The following is a 21,108-nucleotide window of genomic DNA, read 5'->3' as shown; positions in this document are numbered from 1 at the left end:
GATGGGTGTGCTCTTTCTTTGCTGCCAGTGCTTGGTTCATACTCTGTGGTGTTTACCTAGGTGGTTTGAAGATGCCTTAGGATTGGAGAGTGTTACGCTACAAGAGGTAGTCGCTGCTCAGAGGCTGTGTGGTTGGTTTGGCCAAGCGGAAATAGCTTGGGACTGCCCTGATGTTTGAAGAGAGAGAACTGCTGGAGAGCTTCATACAAGCGGTTGAAGTAATACTCTGCAGCTCATCAAAGACGGTAAGCTCCCACAGGTTGGAACAAACAAAGAGCCTCGACGGAGAGGGAAATATGGGAGCAACACTGCGAGACAAAGACAACTAGCCGGAGAAGGAAACCGAGAACCCCTCAGTCTGAGCCGCCCCCCGGAATGTGAATACATTGACACAATCCGGCCCTTCTACGCTTGTTAAAACAAATCAGTACATTTGATTTAACGCTAATACCCTGCAGAGCTGTCTGCAAGATTCTTGGGCTGGTTAAGCCCTCCTCTCTTCCTAAAACCTAGTCCAGCCTGCATAATAATACAGTAGTAACAAGGCGTCTGCAAGCTTCATAGAGAGGTAGACAGACGCCGACAACGTTGTCAGCACCCTCAACGCCCCCAAAACTCCGGGGCATCTGAGAAGAAAAAACGATACTGCACTCAGCCCGCCGTGACGCCAGTAAATTCCCATCCTCCGTTAACTGACAAATCTCTCTATGTCCCCATGTTTCAGTATGCCCTCATCAGGTGGACATTGATCGTCATCTTTTCCAGTTCACAAGTCGCACCGTTAGGCAGCTTCTGTCCTTTCGGCAGGGCTGCAATTACCGACACACTGATGATGTTTGGGCCCAGCTGCAAGTTAACGTCAAAGACCATGGCGTTTATGGGCAGAGGGTCGTCGGGGATGGGCAGAGGAGTCGATCGTCCCACCGTCTGACCATTGATGGACACAAATAATCGATATTGACGCCCCTGCTGCTCGAATGGCGCCAGTCGGGGAATAAGCTGGAGTCGGCTGTGACTGCCCGTGAGGTGTACTGAGAAGTTCTGTTGCGCTTCCTTTGGATGCGCCGGGATCTCGAGCCTGAACCTGCGCTCCATGGGGATGCTCGGATGCGTCCGAATCAGGAGACTTGGCAGGAGAGCATCAGAGATACCTGGTAGTGGCGTTAGTGAGGACCGTGATGGAGACTCTAACGGGATACCTACCTCTACCCGGCGCGCGATATTTATTGTCATACAGAGGTGGCGCCGGGGTCGGTGCTGCCGGTGGATGACCGTTCTGTAGCTGTTGCGCTGGAGGAACCTGCTGGAACTGTTGTCCAGCGGCCGGAACTCCATTCGGAACATTCATTACGTTTGGCACGTTGCCATTTTGTCGCGGCAACATTGCTGGTGACTGTTGAGCCACCACTCCAGGCATAGCACCGCCCATAGATGGGCTGGGTGATGCCGCGGATGCGGATAGGCCCCTGGTTTTGTCAAGCTGAAAGGTGGCGCCGGCCACACCCGCGCCTGGAGGCGGGACATTGCGATTGCTGTCCATGGAGCCATCAGGACGCCCCGAATCGCTCGATTGGCCAGTTTGCGGCGCCGGCGAAGCTCCCGCGCTGCCTCTTGATCCTCCGACGTGAATGGTGATTTTCTTAGAACCGGTTACGGGAGTCTCTACGCCAGGGGTCATCTTGAGTCTGATCTTGGGCTGTGGCGGCTCTTGGACGACGGCCTTTGCTTCGTTAAGCTCCTTCTCGAAGCATGCCTGGGCGAACCGTCAGTGCTGCGTCGTTGCTCGTGGAGTCAAACAACCATACCTTTAGTTCTGTTGCCTGTTCATAAATAGGGCTCGTCTCCTCGTTGTAGAAGTGGGCATTGTTCCAGAGGAGGCTGGCCTTCTCTTCAAACGATGCCCAATTTTTAAAATCGCTGATTCCAGTCGCAGGCTGTCGGCCGTGGATGCCCTTTACGAGCTTCTGTAATCCTTTCAATGACAAAGGGGACGTGATGACGGCAAAGTAGTCCTTATTGCTGCGTGCCGGGAGGTTGATAAAGTCCAAGAAGTACGGATCCCTACGTCTTGGTCAGCTTCAAAGAGTGAGAACAGCAGAGGTGGGAACCCACGGTCCATCTGGCTTCCGGATCAATTCCTCGACAATCTTCTCTTGTGCTTGCTGGAAAGTGAGTCCTTTGTATGGGACGCCGTCATATTCGTGATCCGCCTTGACTCGTCCACTCTTATCAAATTTTCTGGCCGGCTCGGAGCTCTCTCTGGGCGGCCTTCCGGGTCCTCTCCGCTTGAGAATGATTTTCCGCCGCGTGTCGTCCTCTTCGTCCTCGTCATCATCCTCCTCGCCTTCGGCATCTTCCTCCTCGTCGTCCTGGGCGTCTTCCTCTCCCTCGGCATCCTCGTCACCTTCTGCGTCCTCGTCGCCGTCTTGGTCCGCCCCGTCCTCTTCTAGATCGGGCTCGCGATCCTCGGGAATCGGCGCTGCCTGGCAACTATACCCTGGGATCTTTTTATATGCAGGGTTCGTTTTGGTCATGTAGTTGCTGAGAGCCTTCCTTACACGCTCAGCATCTTCAAAGATTTCCGAGTTCTTGGGGTAGAACTCTTTTGCATTGGTCACCATGCGCTTGAAGTAGCTCTCGAGTTCCGACATGGTCCTGAACTCCTGGTTATGCAGTCTCCGCTCGATGACTTTGAGCGAAATGGGCATGCGGATGCGCTCATAGTAATCTCTGTTGGTCTCGCGGGGAAGGAGGTTCTCGAAGTAGTTTGCGACAAGCCGGCCGCTATGTCCTGTTATCAGCACCCAACACCTAGACTGCCCAATATAGAAGCACAAGCGGACACACCTTTTGTCTTTCGTTCTTCGGATTGTCTCGAGGAACTGCAGGCCGTAGGCGGTGGTGGACTCGTAGCTTTCGCCTTTCATGAGGTCGTAGTCAGACGGCGGCTGTAGTCATGATTAGCTCACTACGACTTCTATACTTTGTTTGGTTGGGAGACGCGGCAGGGGAGGGTTCCGGGCGGCGGAGGGCCGAGTCGCGGGGCCCGACTCGGGAGGATGCGCTCGCGGCCTCGGTCTCACAGCCGGCTTGTACCCGCATTCTACGTCGTCGATAACGGGCCACTCGATCCAGCCAACACCAAAGGTTATAGGAGCGCCGGAAAAGATGGGAATACTTACTCCAGGCATCTTGCGTCGCTTAGTAGCTCGATCGTCGCCGTCTGCCGCACCGGCTCCAGCCGAGCTCGCTGCTTTACGTTTGTTGTTGTCCATCTCGCCGCGACACGGAATATCAGTACCGGCGGGGGATGACGGCGAGTATCATCCAGCAGGTTACGACGACTCGGTCGGGGATATGTGCGCGCATGCAACGGGGTTTTGCTGTTGAGGCGCGGGCAAGCGGTTGTTGCTCGAGACGCGTGTGGAGGGAAGCATTGACAGGCGCAAAAAAAAGCCACGAGATTGAGTGGTACCGTACTGCGCTGAACCAGGACCGCGGGGCCCAAAGTGGCCGGGTCAAGGAAGGGTCAGCAGGGACAAAAAGCGGATCATCCGGATTGTACAGGAATACGGCGGAAGGTGGATGCGACTACTGATGACTCGTAGTGTACACACACCTATTGCGGTATGGAATTTCAGATCAACAAGGGGATGAATTGCGCTTCGGTTGTGCTGGTGGTTTTCGGGATTGGCAGGGGTCCTCCCCAGTGTACTCTCTCACCAAAGTGGCCCCTCAGCTTAACCGCCCCTGTTGGAGAAATGCACCCGCTGCATCTTGGCCCACAATGCCAGGAACATGATTATGTCATCAGAGAATGACCGTAGCCCTGTTCAGTGTTGTGAGTCCTCATCGCCACGAAGCAGAAAAGAAGTTAAGATTAGCAACTGTTCTTGCGCGTTTGTGCCCGAAGCTGATTCACTTGCTCCATAGATCGTCTTTTTTTTTTTCTTTAATTAATTCTCAGATGTTAGTTCTTCGTGTTGCTGTGGCTCAGTTCGATTCGAGGTACTTGCTGGATGCGCCTCTGCTCGGCGGTCCGTGTCCAGCTGCCGGATGGGGCGGAGGGGTCAAAGTTTTAGCGTCAGGCAAGAGCGGGAGGGCCCTCTCAACCCGCGAACCGATTTGTTTACGCTCGCCCACTTTCCATCGCCCTCCTCCACCAACGAACTGCCCCCCAACGCATCACGCCGCCCACGATCCCGTTCCTTACGCAAACCTCTTTTTCTTGGGGGGGAAAGTACGGCTACCTGGTGCATAGCCCTAGTTGGTATCGCGGAATCCATATCTTGTCCTCCAGATTTGGCGCCAAACCGGGCCCCCAACCATTTGGAAACCCCACGTACTCTCGCGAGCCGACCTCGGACACAGAGTTGGCGCGATTCTGACCAGCCTTACGAGATCCCGGTCACATCCCTATCCCGCGGCGGAGAACGCTCCCCGGTCTGGCGTCTGCCGCGCTCGCCTAGCACTCTTTCTTTCCCGACAAAGCCATATCGATAGAGATGACAACCCCAGAGCAGATGGGCATCGACACTAGCCGTCGTAACCCGAGCCCGAGGCCGTTGACGGATGACGAACGCACCCGTCTTGATGAGTTCATCGACTCGATACATTACTCTACGCGGTGTGTTATGCCACCGGAGACGAGCATGCGTTGGACGGTTCCCACTGACACGTACTAGCTACTCTGACAACGAATTTGAGTACCGCCACGTCCAGCTGCCCAAAGCCATGCTCAAAGCCATTCCCGCCGAATATCACGACAAGTCCAAGGGCACATTGAAGCTTCTGTGGGAGGAGGAATGGCGGGGAATGGGAATCACACAGGTGCGCGCCGGTGCGAGGCGGATTTTCCTACAGCCCGAGAGACTAATTGGTCTGCAGAGCCTCGGTTGGGAACATTATGAGGTCCACGAGCCAGAGCCCCATATTCTTCTCTTCAAGTAAGTGCTGCAGAGCTGGACGCGCCAGGACCAAGGCACGTGTGGCTAACCTTCAACAGACGTCCCCTGAACTACCAGCCCCCGCAGTGAGAGGGTTCGGGAGCGGGGGAAATGGAAGATCCGGGGTCTGTACCACATGTCATTACCATGATACTCACAACTGCATAGCGGTCTTCACCTTAATGCATGGGCACAACGCGTCGGCGGTACAAGGAGCAGGTAGCGCACCATCGGACCCCCATCGTACCCCCATCGTACCCCTGACCTCTGACTCGACCAGAGTGCCGCATCCACACGAGCTTGCCGCTATCGTGGGGTCTGGCAGGATAAGATGGAGCGTAATTGGGCGGTAACCTACGGCGATATCAGGGGAAGGGTTTGATGTTTCAGAGAAGCTGTGCGGACGCTAGCGGATTCTGCCGGACGTCGATGGAGTAATTGCATCCGGACAGAACGAAGCAGGCGCGCAATTTGGGCCATCTGATCGGCGATGCTCAGTTGTTGGTTATGCAGGGGATCAACAGTAGTCAATAAACACTACCAGTATGGCCAAACGTTCCATACAAACCTTTGACGCTTGGGCGCGTGCCGTCCTCTGCGGGAGTAGTGAGCCTTGAGACCATGGATCTGTAGTACAGACCCAGGGCGGTATTGGTTGTCGTGTCTAGATTCCAGAGGTCAAAAGAACAAAAACATGCCCTTGGGTATAGTTACGCCAAGACTGCTCCATCACCACATGCACCTGATGCAGTTGTGCAGAAACGGGGGCGGGGAAAGTAAATGAACTGACAAAGCCGACACTTTCATAAATTGACCGAAGTTGAACAAAGGTACCGGCACATTTTCCCCGTGTACATCAGGGAACGCAACTCGGATTGGCGGGGAATTCGGACGGTTTGTGCAGTTGGGCTTACACAGCATTCAAAGCCAGTTGGTGGATTCAAGACTTTGAATGAGTAAGGCCCAGACAAATGAGAAGAACATCATGCAAACCATGGGCCCGGCGTTCAATTGTCTCGATCATGGGATCTGCACCCGAAAGACGCAGTGCTACGCCACAGTCCCCGGGTACGAGAACGGATGCATCGGCTGGTTCCATGATTTCCAAGCAATCAGGATGCGGCAGGTCGTCCGGTCGGCAATTCATCATCTGCTGATTTTCCTTTTGGACACATTTCCACTTAGCAGATCCCTCGCCCCTCTGAGCAGTGTTTAAACCCATGGACCTGGCCAACATCAGCTCGCCTCCTCCTCCGGCCATGGATCGCCCAGTCCCAAAAAAGGAGACCAATTCAATTTCTCTTCGGTTGCCTACAACCATTCCTTGACCGTCCAGTCCTCTGCCTTATTATATCTCCTGCTACCCCTTGTTTGACGTTGCCGTTCCAGAACCGCCAAGCCTGGATCGTCGATCCTCGGTGCCGCAGCGATAAGACAAGCTTATCGCCAAATGTCCTGTCAACACTGACGTCGGCTCTGGGACGCCCTTATTCTGCGACTATATCAGGGAAAGAACAAAAGAACAATTCAAAGCGACCGCAACGGCGCGCACCATTCACCATGAAGTCGGCCGCTCGGTTATTTTATCTGTCAATCTTCGCACTCTGGGGACCCCAGGTGCGATGCCAAAACTCGGACGTTTCTTCTCAGGATGCATGCGCGGTACGCTCTCTCAGTTAGCCTTTTGGCCTCTTCTGGCTCTCCCGCTGCGCCTCCGGGGTACCCGGAAGCGGCGGCGGCGGATGCCGGGACTCGCATCCTCGATTCTAACGGCTCCTCCTCGCAGATCTCACCCAAGGCTATTGTCAGCGATGCGTGCGCTTCCTACTCGACGCTTGAGCGGTTGAACCGCAACGTCAAGCCGGCGCTTGACGAGCTGACGCAGACGACCGATTTCTTCTCGCACTACCGGTTAAATCTGTTCCACAAGAAGTGCCCCTTTTGGAACGACGAGAATGGCATGTGTGGCAACATTGCCTGCGCCGTCGAGACGCTCGACAACGAGGAGGATATCCCGCTAGTATGGCGAGCCAGCCAGCTGGGCAAGCTGGAGGGGCCGCACGCGGGGCATCCCGGGAAGAGCGTGCAGAAAGCGCAACCTCACCGCCCGTTACAGGGCGGGTTGGGGGAGCATGTCGGTGAGAGTTGCGTGGTAGAGTACGATGACGAGTGCGATGATCGGGATTATTGCGTACCAGAAGACGAGAGCGCGACGTCCAAGGGTGACTACGTGAGTCTGTTGCGCAACCCGGAGCGCTTCACGGGCTATGCCGGCGACGGTGCCAAGCAGGTCTGGGATGCCATCTACAGGGAGAATTGCTTCCAGAGGAGCTCGTTCCCGCACTCGGCAGCGCTCGGCCAGGGCTCCTCGGCCAGGGGCCCGGCAGCAATGGACTTCAAGGCTGTGATCGAGGCTGCCGGACGGCAGCAGGTTCTGGAGCAGCAGCGGCAGCACAATCCGCTGACTCCGTTCGTGGCGAAAACGGGGCTGGAGCACGAAGATGAGTGTCTCGAGAAGCGCGTGTTTTACAGGGTCATGTCCGGCATGCACGCGAGCATCTCAACGCACCTGTGCTGGGACTTTTTGAACCGCACCACCGGGCAGTGGGAGCCCAACGTCGGCTGCTACATCAGCCGCCTCCACAAGTTCCCAGACCGCATCGGCAACCTGTACTTCAACTACGCGCTCCTCACGCGCGCCGTTGCCAAGCTCGGTCCGTACCTCTCCAAGCAAGCAGACTACACCTTCTGCACCGGCGATCTGGAACAAGACGTGGCGACGCGCGCTAAGATCATGGCGGTCACGGAGAAGGCGGCGAGCGTCCCCCAGATTTTTGATGAGAGCCTCATGTTTAAGAACGGTGAGGGGCCGTCACTGAAGGAGGACTTCCGCAACCGCTTCCGCAACGTCAGCCGCCTGATGGATTGCGTCGGATGCGACAAGTGCCGCCTTTGGGGCAAGCTCCAGACGGCAGGCTACGGAGCCGCCCTCAAGGTTCTGTTTGAGTTTGATAACAATGACGAGCCCGAGGTTCCCGTGCTGAAGCGCACCGAGCTGGTTGCCCTATTCAACACGTACGCACGGTTGAGCAGCAGCTTGAGCGCCATCCAGAAGTTCAGGGGAATGGTAGAAGAGGCCGAGACGGCCAAGAAGGGAGCCGAGAATGTGAACGTCCTCTCGGATCGAGTCAAGAAGCCGCACCACGCTGTTGTCCCCGGTTCGTCCGAAGCCGTCCCGTCCGAAGCCGTAGGTGAGAAGCAGGCGGAACACGAGTCGCCAGATTACCAGAACCGAACCGTCAAGGACGAATTCGACGACGAGCTTAAGAGGGTGATCAATGCCGTCAAGTATGTTGTCAAGAGTTGGGTTTCGGTCCCTGGGATTGTGTAAGTTTCCCTTCGGCCGGGTTCGGCTTTGCGGTCACGCTAACCCTTTTGTCTAGATGGCAAATCATTACGTCTGAGCTGCAGCGGCTGTGGCAATCGTTTCTTGGGCTGCCCGTGACTCCAAGATCGTGGAGCTTCCAGCGTCCACTTCCGGACGAGCTTTGAAACTGCTTGCATCGCGAGCGTTGTCAACCATTGCATTGCATAGTGGCTCAAATCACAAGAGCCTTTGAACGGCGTTGGGGCGTTGGGAAGGAATGTGGGTTTGTTCGGGCCTCGCAGGCGGAGCGTTCGTCTAGACTTGCGGATATTATGTGTAAATAGTCATGTCTGCAAAAGCCACCAGCGGTATATACACCTTTTCCTTGGACCACCTTCTCGGTGCCTCACAGGCCAAGCAAGTTCCTGCTCCCTCTCCCGCTCGCCCTCCTCCCGGGCATTGGCAGCGGCACATGAGTGACCACATTCCCTATCTTGACCTTGACGCCCTCAACGGGGATCTGAACTTCTTTGATCCTCTCCTTGACCCCGCGCTCGCCAAATATGCGCTCAGTCGCCCTTTTCAGCTCCCCAGTCGGCTCAGTAAATGACCACGCAATCGAGACGTGGAATGCCTCGCCGACTTCCTTGTCTCCCTTTCCTCCACGTACCTCGTCCAGCGCCCAGGTGTATAGCTGGGGTTGACCATATTTTGCCGCAACCGAGTTGCAGCGCTTGAGCAGCTCCGTCAACTCGGGGTTTGGGTTCCCGACCTCATTATCGCTACCACTCTGGTTCCTACTGCCGCCTTGGTTATCATGACTGGCACCACCACCACCATCACCACCACCACCATCACCACCACCACCATCACCACCACCACTACTACTACTACTACCGCTGCTGCTGTTACTACTACTACTGGTGCTACTGGTACTACTGTGCACCCTCAGAACAAGAAACGACCGCCCACTCTCCCCCGTGCGATGCCACTCGACCGCGCCGGTGCACCGAAGCCTCAGCGGCGGGGTAAACCCGCTGACCTGCGCCTCCGCGTCCCTGAGGAAGTCGTCCTTGTCGCGACCGGCGAGGGACAGCGGGCGCGAGAGGCTGATGTGTAATGGCTGGGGCGCGCCGAGGGGGCTGAGGAGGAAGCTGGCGATTGCTTCGTGGCCCTTGGCACCGTCTCCATCACCACCATCATCATCGTAATCAAGATCAGCGAGGCTAGAGGTGCTAGCGGCTCTGGGTTTTTGGGACTGCTCCTCTTGGAGGGAGGATACCAGGCCCGCGAGGAGCGTGTGGACGTCGGGAAAGGGATGCCATTCGATGTAGATGTGGCTGGGCCAGTTGCCGGGGATGTGCGGCGTCTGGCGCGTGCGGCCTTGGTGCAGGGTGGGATCGTCGCGGGTGGTGGTGCGGACCGTGGAGGCATAGAGGTCGTGGAAGGAGGCCGGGAGAGGGGGCAGGGATGGCTGGTTGGTTTTGGGTGCCCGGCCCGGCCCGGGGCCGGGGCCGGATCCGGGTGGAGCTAATGTCGTCCTTGGCTTCTTTCTCGGAGGGGGTCCCGGGGCGTCTATGCTTGGGGCGGCGGAAGATGCCGAGTCGGAATCGGAGGAATAGTCGACCAACGGCATCGCTACTCTGCTCTGGCTAGTGTATTTCTCGGTGGATGGGGTTGCCTGGGACCTGGGCGGGGGACGATCTCAGCCCTGTCAGGGCCGCGTTTCGGTGCTGCGGGGACCGAACGATGGCCGGCTGCACAATCTGCAGGGACTTGATGGTGCCTGTCGGGGAGCCGGCGTTCACTGCGACGGCCGGCCGTCGCCAATTGGCCGATGTCACTCTCGTGGGTTGATTGGGAAGCGGAAATGCAAAGCACCCACCCGCTCCAGAGGGGCGGGATGGAGTTCTGCCCCACTCCGGCCAAGTATCTGGTCCCGTACCTTGCGTGCGTGTACAGTACATACAGATCACTGCTGCGTATACGTACTACCTCCGGTGTCTGGGCCCACAGCGGAAGTGCCGGACATGGCCAAGTTGGGCTCCTCGTGGAACGTGGACGTCATTCCGGAGACAGCAGTCCAGAACATCGGTCGATGTTGGAAGGCATGCTTTTGGGAGTCCCGAACGGCGCCACGGTCTGCCAGGTTCTGAGCACACCATGTGGCGGGCGCTTCCTGGATAAAGCCACCTGCCAATCATGATGAAAGTCTGTCAAGCTGATCACACTGCCCGGATTCGCATCATCTGATGAGGTGAGATAACGCGAGGGGGGCCTGGATCGAGATAGCGCGGGAAGGTACTTTGTTTTTTTCTGCTGCGCCTTACCCATCCAAGCAGATATTTCGACCGTCTCGATAGGGCCTGGACCATCACTTCCGCCCCTGAGGCTAAATGCGATGTCGGTAACGTTGTCCGCGGGCGACGAGACGTCAAAGAGCTGACTGACACCGGTCTCGAACGGGGTCTGCCCCGTTGTCCGATCCGGACCCCCTTTATCATTGATAATAAGGTCACCTCAAGTCTCCCTACGGCCGAGTTCGCTGATTTAGTGACGCATTGGCACACCAAAACAACACTCGACATATCTTCTTCAGAGTAGGCCAATTCGCAAACAAACAGGAGCTGTCCTCGGAAAGGACAACTTTTCCCGGAATTATTTTCTAGATCAGACCCAATACCTTATCGCAGCTCTCGCAGGCCCCTACGAGCGCCGTGATCCCCGCTAAAGACCCGCTTGGCCGCCGCTGTGCCGCCGCTAAAATGGACGACAGGGACTACGACGACATTGCCCACGACAAGCAATGGGTGAGCATTGTTCTGCACCTTACATCAACTCAGGCTTCTCAAGCCCGATCTGGCCTGCCAGCGCTGCTTGATCATGGAGTGCAGCGCGTCAGGCGGGCGTTGATCAACGCTGTTTCCCGAGAGTCTTGGGCCGCTTTTCAATGTTTTCACGGGCGCTGATGACGATCTTGTCTCCGCCAACTCTTCCCCATCTTCCACCCTGACAGGCTGGCCCAAGACAGCCTCCCCATAATTCCCATCGAAGTCGGTGGGAATTCGCTCTCCTAATAATAGGGAGATTTATATCTTTGCTATGAATCGCGGCCCACTATTACGACAGCCGGCTCCTGTGTTCCCTGCGGCGCCAGTTGCGGCCTTGATCGCCGGAGAGCTGTTGCGTCACCAACATCCCATCCCATGGCATGGCTGCCAAGGCGCAGTCACCAGCTTTCCAACTTGTTTCCATCTTGCTTCTATCCATGACAGAACGGACTCCTTCCGAGTTCTAATACATATTCCGTTTGCCATTTCGGCCGCTATAACCTCTTGAACGTCTGCTAATACAGGCTCTGTTTTGTTCTTGACCTGTAGGCCTCAAAGTATATTCTTGGTCCTCTTTACGACCCAGAACCAAGTCAAGTTTGTGCAACTCGCTTCACGCCGCTACCTCCAAAACCACGTGCTTCGTCAAGCCCGCCGCGCCGACGGTTGAGCCAGAGGCATAGAAAGGTCTCTACAAATGAAGACGACGAGGAGCAACCATTCCTTCGCCGTCTCTTGAGCCGGAGCAACAGCGTAAACGGCAAATACAATAAACCCCTACCTCCCTCGCCTCCGCGTCCAAGATATCCACCACTTTCCGGCCTAGAACGCAAGCGATCTCTCCATACCTCCAATCCTCCACAGACTCGCTGGAACCAGGGCACTATTCTGTCCAGGTCAAACAGCGTAGCAACCTCTAGACCCAGTGCAAAAACTCCCAGGGACGGCCCGACCGCAATGGCATCTGCGGTGAGCCAAGACAGACCCCGCCGCCGTGCTGGCTCTCTTGCCGAAGGCCATCTTGGTGAGAGGTCCCACCGGCCGCTCGAAACGCACACTCAAGAGCACAAGGCAAAAAACGGAGGAGACGCGCTGCCACGCCGGGCCGGCTCCCTCAGGGAGCGATACCCAGGCGACATGTCCCACCGGCCTCTGGATATGCTCAAGCGCGATTACCGTGCGGCCGACCGGGCACCACATCTGCGCAACCACCGCCGACAGCAGCCAAGCGATCCCATTGACTCGCTGGACCTCACCGGGCCTGTCCCCGGCGCAGCATACCATCACAGCGGTCCGTTCGACGCCACCATGAAGGCGCGCAACGCCAACAAGATCTACGCACCTGTCGAAGCTGTTAAGGACACGAACATCGAGGCTCTAAAGGCTACCCCAGCCGAATTCTTGCAGGACTCTCTCATCAAGCACGTCCCGCTGCAGGGCACGGCTGTAGTCCCGCCGGGCATGAAAGACATGGCCGGACGGACGATGGAGTACGAGGAAGGAGCAGACCTCATGAGGGAGAGCGACGCAGCAGGCGGACCGTACAAGCGGTGGGACCACGTCGTAAGTAGGCCCTCCAAATCGGTGCGCTGACACAGCAAAGCTGACAAAAGGCGGAAATTACCTAGCGCTACCGAGACGACGATCTCAAAGGCAAAGGTGAACCCTCCTTCTCGCTCGACCAGACCCGCCGAGAGCAAAAGGCCCGGGGCAAGCAGCATGCTCAAAACGGGACGGCCTACTACGAGATGCAGCCTCCTTCCCGGCCCCGCGCTACTTCCACGGGTGGGAAGTTCAGGGAAGGCAGCGCTCATGTCCGTCAACGGAGCGCTAGCAACGGCGCCCAGCATCAAGCCATGGTGAATGAGGGCGTGGCAGGCTCGTCTGGGCTGCAGAGGGGCAACACCACGGGCAGGAGTATCGCTCAGAGTTTGAAGAGACGGTTCGGGAGTTTGAGACGGAGGAGGGGGGCCGATGAGGCGGGGTATTGAAGTTGGAATCTTCTTTTTTGGAGCCCATGGTTTCGGTCTTTGGTTATCTTGAGGAATATTAGGCGTCGCGGATCCTTTCTTTTCTTTTCTTTTCTTTATTTTCGAGTTTCGATTTCTATGGGCCTTAGACGGACTGAAAGCAACAAAATAAACTGAGCCGGGAATGACCTGACGTTACCTGTCTTCCTGCTGTTAGATGTGGACGTACACAGAGACGAAGAATAATGATACTTTGATTTCAACCTTGTGCTTATCATTAGTAGCAACACAGTGTATTGCGTTGGAAAAGTTTCTCTCTCTCTCTCTCTCTCTTTCTCTATATCCACAGTCCAGTTTACCACACACATCATTAGCCGCAACTGCAGTTCCTGTAGTGTTTCGAGAAAAGGATAGCACCACGTTTTCTCGCTGTGGTGCGTACCAGTTCCAGGACATCAACACGGCGAGCACGAGATTGAGGGAAGAAGCACGAGGTAGAGACAAAGATATGCTTTTACCATTCCGCTGCTCGCCAAACCTTCTCCCTTGGCAAAGCGAAGCCTTGCATTCTTATGGTATGTCCATATTAAACCCATGGGACCCCTTTTTCCCGGCAACAACAAACAGCAATGTCAACATCAGCATCAACACCAACAAAATGACAAACCCATTAAAAATACCCTAACCCTCCCCACCCCACAACCCCCTCCAGCTCCCCCCTGACCTCCTCTTGCCCAGCGTACCCGGCCCGGCCCGCCAGCTCGCTCCGCTTGGCCATGCCCAGCTCCCCGAACCGCGCCAGCATGGCGCCGTCGACGATGTTGCGCCCGATGCCGGCCTCGACGCCGGCCGGCGGGCAGTCGGCGCTCGGCATGCGGTACTCCTTGGGATTCAGCCCCGCCGCGTGGGGCAGCGAGTTGGTCAGCTGCGCGGCGAGCGACGAGAGGCGGCGGTATGCCGACTCGGACAGCGGTCTCAGCGCGGCGAGGACGCCCGTGCGGGAGGCGAGGAGGAGGACGTGCGGCCGCTGGTGGGCTGGTTCGGGGGGTGGTTGGTTGTCCGCCGGGGATGACGACGATGGGCCTCGGTCGGCTGGCGTGGCGGCCGGGAGGAGGAGGGATCTCGTGGGGTGGTGCGCGCCCGTGTTGAAGGTCGTCCGATGCAGGAGGAGGTGGCCATGGAGGGATTTGGGGTCTGAGAATTGAACGCAAGGTTAGCATAGCGATGGATGAGTGGAAGGACCGTGTGAAGAGGATGACTTACGCTCCGGGTCGAATTGGAGGATGTGGATGTGCCCGTCGGCATCACTCGCCACGATGAAAAGCTCTTTGCCGTCTGGGAGGAAATCCGCATTCATCACCTCCAGCTTGGAGGAGCTCTTGCCGAAGAGCATCATCTTATACGGCTCCTCGGTGTACCCCGTGAACCACACGCCTTTGAACGCGTCCGCCATCACGCACAAACCGGTGCCTGGGAGCTCCTTGGCAGTGGTCACATAGCAGTTCATGTCCATGAACGCCACCGGAAGAAGCGTCCCGTCTTCCTTGAGACCCCGAACCATGCATTTTTGGCCCTGGGCAACCAACATGAGGCCCTGAGTGCCCACTTCAGACAGCGCTGTGACGGCTCCTCTGGGGATATCCTCCTTGGCGACAAGCTTCAGCTTCTTGCTCGTCTCCGGACGTCCGGGCTCGGGGATGACATCGGCGATGTCGTAGACGTAGATGTGCCCTCTCGTGGGTAGATCCTCGCCCTTGGTCAGCGCAGTCCCTACGGCAATCAGCTGCTTCCGCTCGTTGGTAGACTCGGACACTTCCAGGTTTAGCGTCTCGACGCAGAGGACCGTCTCGCACGGCTCCATCTGGACGGTGTCGACGACGGTCCAGGTTATGGGGCTCACGAGCTTGAGCATGCCCCGCTCGACAGTCGGTTTGAAAGCGAGGTTCTCTCGCGCCCACTCCTTGTGATAATCATCGTCCTTTGGCAGCTCGAAAGGCTCGGGCATGTTGCAGCCCACGACGTAGCTCTGCATAGGCGGGTGGTAAGCAACCGCCGCTATGTCGTCCCCGATGGGAATTTTCTTCACAGCGAGGCCGATTTCGGCGTAACTCCAGTCGCCTGGTAACTGCGTTACCCGGGCGATGTTGTGCGAGTCCGCGTAGATGAAGCCATGCTCGCATCCTTCTGTGTGGAAGGGACTCATGGCTATCACGCCTGAACCTTGCAACGGTACTATCCGCGGCATGGACTTGGCCGACTTGAGGATAAAGCTGGGAGACGCGCCGGGAAGGAAGACTGTGCTGTATCCGGAGACGTTGTTGCATCGCCGCATGGAAAGTAACCGTGGTTGATGCGTAGCGTCATCTTGGTCTGCCTCCTCCGGGCTCTTGGCAAAGGCTGTATTGGACAGCTTCTGGAAGAACAGCGTCTTCTTGAATTCTAAGCCAGCGCCAATTCCATAGCGGAATGGCTGATACAGCGTCAAATCGTCGTTTGCGTGGCGGAGCTGCAACAGGTTAGCGATGCCATGAAGAAGTATTAGGGGTTCAACGAACAATGAGGTATGGGGATTTGTAAGTGGTGTCACCGAGATCTGCAACCAGTATCTCGGCTACTGTCTCCTTTGCTGTCCCCTTCCTCGCAGCATAATCGGCCGAGAGGCCAGGGGGAATATAAGAGAGTCCTTCAGCGACATATACGGGTTTTGATAGGTCGGGAAGGCGGTATATCTAGGTTTGTTAGCACTGCCCTATCGGAGGGGAGGGAGATGTCAGTTGCGGACGCACATGGAGGGCACCGCTGGCGCTAAGAAGAAACATGAGAATACTCTGTGCCGGCTTGACCCCCTTTCCAGCTCTTTCCTCGGCGAAGACAGCATTCGTGTCAGTATAGAGACACCCTGTCAGCCACTTGGTGGCGGCGAGTGTCTGATCCTCTTTTTTGAGCTCTTCCAGCTCATTGCTGTTATCAATCTTAGCGATAAACGCGCTAGAATCATCTCGAATGATGAGGAGGAATGGATCTGCGATGCTCGCGCTGACGGCTCGAGGCTCCGCGCCGGTATCTTCATCGAGCATGGGAACGATTTGACTGAGTCCAAAATCTAGACACAAAACGGTGAGCCAAGCTCCCGCAAAGCGAGGGTGTAAGAGTCAATGGGAGTAGACATACCGCCGTCGTAACACCGAACTTCAGACTTCACGATTTGGACGATTCTGCTGCCCTTCCCCATGGTCCCGGCCTCAATGGTGATGCCGGCAGCCGGATCAAACTCGGTGCCACCGAGACTCTCAAAACCGGCGGCGGTCAAGGCGTACACGTCGGATTTCTCGTATCCATCCAGATCCACTTTGCCCACAATCATGAACTTGTCGTACTGGCCTGCTGTGTCATAATCCTTACTGAGAGCGTTCCCTCCCTTGTCGCTCTGGAGCGACTTGGGGATAGGCTTCTTTGCACATACCGTCCAAAACCCTCGCGCTTCGGGGAAGTCGAACCGGCCGATGACTTTTGGCTGGATCGCCAAGTTTATGGTCGCTAGGGAAGCTGATTTGTCCCTGCCCACTGCGCAGACCAGGTGCAGGTCGCTGTGCACGCCAGTAGAGTTCCGCTCCTCCTCGCTGCCGGGTAGCCAGGCCGGCTGGCTATATGTCATTGCCTGGATGGGGGCGATGCTCAGGAGGCGGTCGTGGACGCGGAAGTTTAGATCTCCGCTCATGAGGCCGCTTATTGCTGAGATGGGCTGTTGGCGAGCTGCCGGCTCCTCTCCATACAAGTCATCGTCATCCGCTTCAATGTCCTCTTCATCGAGATCTTCATCCCCGATGCTGATGTCTAACCCGGCCTCTTTGATCCGTGGTCTCCGTCGCCCAGCTTGGCTTTGTTTCTTGGTCCAGCCGAATACCAGAGAGTCGCCCTCCTCACTGCCGGCAAACATGGTGTTCCGACCTATCCGCGAGAGCGTCGCAACACGGCCCGGTATGATGGACCCCCCGGCTGGTTCTGGGAACATCTTCAACTCGAGGCCGGACACGGTGCGGCCGTCGATTCGGAAAGTCACCAAAGCCATCCGGCCATCGTTCAGAATGATGAGCAGCTCGCCAAGATCGGCCGTCAGGACGTCAATGACGCAGCCCTCGAGGCGCAGATTGAGGTCGGACTGGTCCACGAGGCCGAACGAAGTGCATTGCTTCGTCATTGGGTTGACGGCCACGCCGTTTGGCTTGCCCGACTGGTCGATGTGGATCAGCTCATTCGCGCCTACGAGCAGGGCACCGCCGACGGGAGCCGGCAGGGGCACGACCCGGAAGAGATCCTGCGGAAGGCCGCCGACCGAGAGGATAGTGGTCGACGCCTTCTGCTGCAGGTCTAGTGTGAAGACCATGTACGTGAGGTGATCTTTGCGGCCGAGCGAGTTCGAGGCGCTGGCGGTCGAGGCGAGGATGCCAAAGGTGGGCTCTCGATACTCATGGAGGAAGGCCAAGTGCACAGGGTGGAGCAGGCTTGGGTCAAGATTGGAGAGTCGGAGGACAAATGATGGTGCATATGGTGTGTCTTCTATGTTGCTAGCTCCATTGACGGCGGCGCTCGACAGGTCCTTTGCCGGCCGCGGCCCGTCCAGCGCCTCATCCCAGTCTTCCATGTCAATGTCCTCATCAGCCTGCCTGAAGGGCAGGATGGCCAGGTTCCTGGCTCCAAACTTGAGCGCGGCGCATCTACTGCCTGGGTCTGCTGTCAGGAAATTGACATAGTGGCTCAGGGGAGCCGTCCAGGGGCTTCCCTGGAGCTCTTCTTGCTCGTAGTAGTGTATTGACACGGTCGACAGGTTGTGGCGCTCGGCGTCCCATTCGACAAGACCGAGGCGTGCGTCCTTGAATGCTATGAGGAGCGAGTCGCAGCCGTGGCGCGCGTTCGGCGTCTTTATTCTGGCGAGGCCGGTTATTGTGCCGGCAAGCGAGGCTTCGGCGATGAGAACAAGCTTGGTACTGTTGGCTCGGTCGGTCCTCAGGGCTAAGCTGTCGCCCCCGAGGAAGGACGTCTCGAGGCCGTCGTCATCGTTAGCCAACCTGCCCTCGTATCGCGTTGTACTCCGCGCCCCATGTCCGTTGCTCTGCGATGTCTCTACTTCGGTCGAGACCACCTTTGTCCTAAAGATCTGGAGAATCGACGACTTGGCAACGACGAGGTTCGTGCCCTGACCCGGGATGAACTGCAGCGTTGTAGAATGTGTGACGGCCGTCGCCGGGGTCAGCTCCGTATAGCACTGCATGGCCCAGGAGCTGGGTGCATAACTCTGCTTCTGTCGGGAGTTCGGGTGAGGAGAGGGCCAAGGAAAGATCCAGGTGATGTTTGTTTTGTCGGGAACGCACTCGACGGCTTTTGGGCTGCCATAGAAGCTTTGGCAGGGTGCCTTGCAGGGTGATTGACCGGCCTGATTGGTGCCCTACAGCGACGGCCCCACCGTGAAATCCTCTGAGTCCAGAGCCCGCTCCACGGGCTCCAGCAAGCCCCCATCACCCCCACAAGGCAATGCGAACCGACCCCACCTCACAAGAGCTCCCGCTGTCCCACTTGTTGTTCCCTGTGGCATTGCGTCACAGATTGATTACCCTTACCTTCGCCATCTCTTCGACCCATGACCAACAACACCAACTGGTTCTCCCCCATCTGCGCCTCTCAGTACCTCTGCGACGCATTGAGTATTTGGAAGTAACGAACTCAAAAACAAAATGGCGTCAGCAGGTCTCCTGCAGACCAGTCTCTGGGTCGCCTACGCTGTGGCCGTCGCCCTCGTTCTCCTTGTGGCAGTCATCACCACCTTGACCTGGCAGGCTCCCACCGAACGATCTGTCGCCGTCACTATTGTCGCCACCGTCAGTCTCACCGCCCTACTTGCCACCGTCTTCCTCCTCCCCGTCGACATCGCTCTCGTCTCGTCGACGGCGTCGGCACACCTCGGCGCCAAGAAGGATTGGGCAACACCCGCGCGCATCGAAGGCATCCTCCTGACGCTGAAGATCGTATACTACACGCTCTACAGCCTCGATGCCTTGCTGTGCCTGATCGTCATACCATTCACATACTTCTGGTACGAGGAGTACGATGAAGTGGAGGAGGAAGAGGGAACCAGTGGCAGCGGCGCCCGCTTCTGGCGCGCCTTGAAGTACACCCTCGGCTTCGTGATCCTCGTTGTGATTCTGTTCCTTATCGGCTTCTTTGTTCCGGCTGCTGGGAATGCGCCCGGAAGGCATATGGATCTAGACTACTTCAAGCGCCTGCTCGCAGCGAACAACGGGGAGAAGGCGCTCACTTTTGGCGTCGGCTTGCTCATGACTCTCGGCACATTGCTCTACATCTTGTACACGGGTGCCGGCCTGGCGCTGCTCCCGGTGTCTTTTATCAAATCCGCCCCGTCCGTCTCGGCGCCCCAGCTCTCGGCTACTACCGCCTCTGCCCTGGAGCGCAATCGCGAGCTCCAGAGGCAGCTGGAGATGCGCAACGCGGGCCGGCTCGAAGGCATGTCTCAGAAGGACCGCAGAGAGATGGACGCGCTGTTGCGCGAAGAAAGGACCCTCGTGCGTCGCGAGAGACTGGCTGCCGAAGCGCGGGGAGAGGGTCGCAGTGCAATCTTCCGGGCCTGGACCAAGGTTCAGGCCGTCTTCCGGCCCCTCAAACTCCTTGGAGGCATCTTCCTCCTTCTGACCGCGATTCTGGTTTGGATCTCGATGCTTATCACCGCCATTGACAAGGCTGTCAACTCGGTCTGCAAGCAACACTGCGGCTACATCCTGGGCCACCTCAACGTCTTCCAACCCACCAACTGGGTCTTTGTCCAAGCCGCTAAGGCCTTCCCCGTCGACTACATCCTCATGGCGCTGCTCGTGCTTTTCCTGTTCAGCAGCTCGGTCACAGGGCTGGCGTCGATCGGCATCCGCTTCCTGTGGGTGCGCATCTTCCAGATCAAGAAGGGCCGCACCGCGCCCCAGGCGTTGCTCATCGCCACGGTCCTGCTTGCGCTTATCATCCTGGCCATCAACTACGCCGTCGCCATGCTCGTGGCGCCGCAGTACGCCATCTACGGCACGCAGACCTTTTGCGAAAACGCCCCGAGGCACCCCGGCGAGCAGCCCGACTGCCGCGAACACCCAGACATGGTCCGCCCGTGCTCCGAGGCGTTTAGCGAGCCCGCCGCTAAGTATGTGTGCACCCCGACGGTCATGTCCACCTTCCTTAATCGGGTTACGCTCAATTGGCCTGTCTTTGGCGCCGTCGATTTCTGGGCGCAGTTTGTGTTTCTGGCTGTGTTTTTGATCGTGTTTGTCACCAGCCTCTTCCGCACGCCGAGGCTGAATCTCAGCGAACTGGACGAGGAGGCGGAGGTGGATGAGGAAGAGGGGCTGCTGGCCAGCACGGGGCGGAGGTTTGGTGCCACGTGGGGCGATATCACGGGGAGGGCGAAGAAGACAGCGGGACCCGGTGCCGGTGGCTACGGGACCGATGGGCATGACCATCGGGAAGTGAATGGGGAAGAGGGCGGCTCGGCCGCAAGGGCCTAAAAGCCAGTGAAAAGACGGCAGGATGGGATACGTACAAAATCGGAAAAACGGAACGGCGAGGTATTTTGACTGGGTCGGGTGCCCTGGGTACAGGCGGTCGGTTTTCGGCATTGATGACACAGCCCAGTATGTAAGAACTTTAACGGTGTGGGAAATGCGGTGTTGGGGCGGAGTTTGACATATGGGTCGGGCAATGCTCAGGGGGTATGATACGGAATACGGAATACGGAATACGGGAATACGGATTTGGGCTCAATGGGGTTAAGGTTTCGGTGAGGGAAGGGAAGGGAACTTTCATATTCAAAACAGGCGGGCATGGCATGCTTTTCTCTGATGATCTGGTTATTGATACAGTGAGGTGAGCATGGCAGAGGAAATGAGTTCCCGCCTGAAGTCAGCAGTACGTTTAGGGAAACAGTGATTTAGTTAACGTGTATA

General features: G+C 57.2%; 7 protein-coding genes across 7 annotated transcripts; 4 read left to right on the top strand and 3 right to left on the bottom strand.

Annotated features, from left to right (window-relative positions):
- Positions 1-720: 720 nt before the first annotated feature.
- Positions 721-3,275, bottom strand: MFIFM68171_00465 (Bromo domain-containing protein; the record flags this gene model as incomplete). The annotated part of the gene is made up of 6 exons (XM_071055887.1): positions 721-1,151; positions 1,204-1,753; positions 1,806-2,061; positions 2,113-2,784; positions 2,848-2,948; positions 3,183-3,275. 6 exons carry the CDS (start codon positions 3,273-3,275, stop codon positions 721-723), a joined length of 2,103 nt encoding a protein of 700 aa, XP_070911988.1.
- A 1,230-nt stretch (positions 3,276-4,505) lies between these two features.
- CKS1 (Cyclin-dependent kinases regulatory subunit (Cell division control protein cks1)) lies at positions 4,506-5,036 on the top strand (the record flags this gene model as incomplete). Its single annotated transcript, XM_071055886.1, has 4 exons — positions 4,506-4,627; positions 4,686-4,830; positions 4,888-4,946; positions 5,006-5,036. The coding sequence occupies 4 exons, from the start codon at positions 4,506-4,508 to the stop codon at positions 5,034-5,036; spliced, it is 357 nt and encodes a 118-aa protein (XP_070911987.1).
- Positions 5,037-6,506: 1,470 nt separating this feature from the next.
- Positions 6,507-8,498, top strand: ERO1 (endoplasmic oxidoreductin-1; the record flags this gene model as incomplete). The annotated part of the gene is made up of 3 exons (XM_071055885.1): positions 6,507-6,608; positions 6,733-8,333; positions 8,390-8,498. The coding sequence occupies 3 exons, from the start codon at positions 6,507-6,509 to the stop codon at positions 8,496-8,498; spliced, it is 1,812 nt and encodes a 603-aa protein (XP_070911986.1).
- A 221-nt stretch (positions 8,499-8,719) lies between these two features.
- USB1 (poly(U)-specific 3'-to-5' RNA exonuclease) lies at positions 8,720-9,949 on the bottom strand (the record flags this gene model as incomplete). Its single annotated transcript, XM_071055884.1, has 1 exon — positions 8,720-9,949. One exon carries the CDS (start codon positions 9,947-9,949, stop codon positions 8,720-8,722), a length of 1,230 nt encoding a protein of 409 aa, XP_070911985.1.
- Positions 9,950-12,101: 2,152 nt separating this feature from the next.
- On the top strand, positions 12,102-13,135 carry MFIFM68171_00461 (Pal1 cell morphology protein; the record flags this gene model as incomplete). The annotated part of the gene is made up of 2 exons (XM_071055883.1): positions 12,102-12,707; positions 12,773-13,135. 2 exons carry the CDS (start codon positions 12,102-12,104, stop codon positions 13,133-13,135), a joined length of 969 nt encoding a protein of 322 aa, XP_070911984.1.
- Positions 13,136-13,784: 649 nt separating this feature from the next.
- CFT1 (mRNA cleavage and polyadenylation factor subunit) lies at positions 13,785-18,383 on the bottom strand (the record flags this gene model as incomplete). The annotated part of the gene is made up of 5 exons (XM_071055882.1): positions 13,785-14,308; positions 14,378-15,620; positions 15,670-15,843; positions 15,901-16,217; positions 16,286-18,383. 5 exons carry the CDS (start codon positions 18,381-18,383, stop codon positions 13,785-13,787), a joined length of 4,356 nt encoding a protein of 1,451 aa, XP_070911983.1.
- Positions 18,384-18,843: 460 nt separating this feature from the next.
- MFIFM68171_00459 (putative lysosomal cobalamin transporter) lies at positions 18,844-20,670 on the top strand (the record flags this gene model as incomplete). Its single annotated transcript, XM_071055881.1, has 1 exon — positions 18,844-20,670. The coding sequence occupies one exon, from the start codon at positions 18,844-18,846 to the stop codon at positions 20,668-20,670; it is 1,827 nt and encodes a 608-aa protein (XP_070911982.1).
- Between the last annotated feature and the right edge of the window lie 438 nt (positions 20,671-21,108).

The sequence above is a fragment of the Madurella fahalii genome, assembly GCF_045866475.1.
Source record: "Madurella fahalii IFM 68171 DNA, scaffold_1, whole genome shotgun sequence".
In the NCBI taxonomy this organism is placed as follows: Eukaryota; Fungi; Ascomycota; class Sordariomycetes; order Sordariales; genus Madurella; species Madurella fahalii.
Note: the sequence above shows the minus strand (reverse complement) of the source record. Positions and strands in the feature narration are given on the sequence as shown.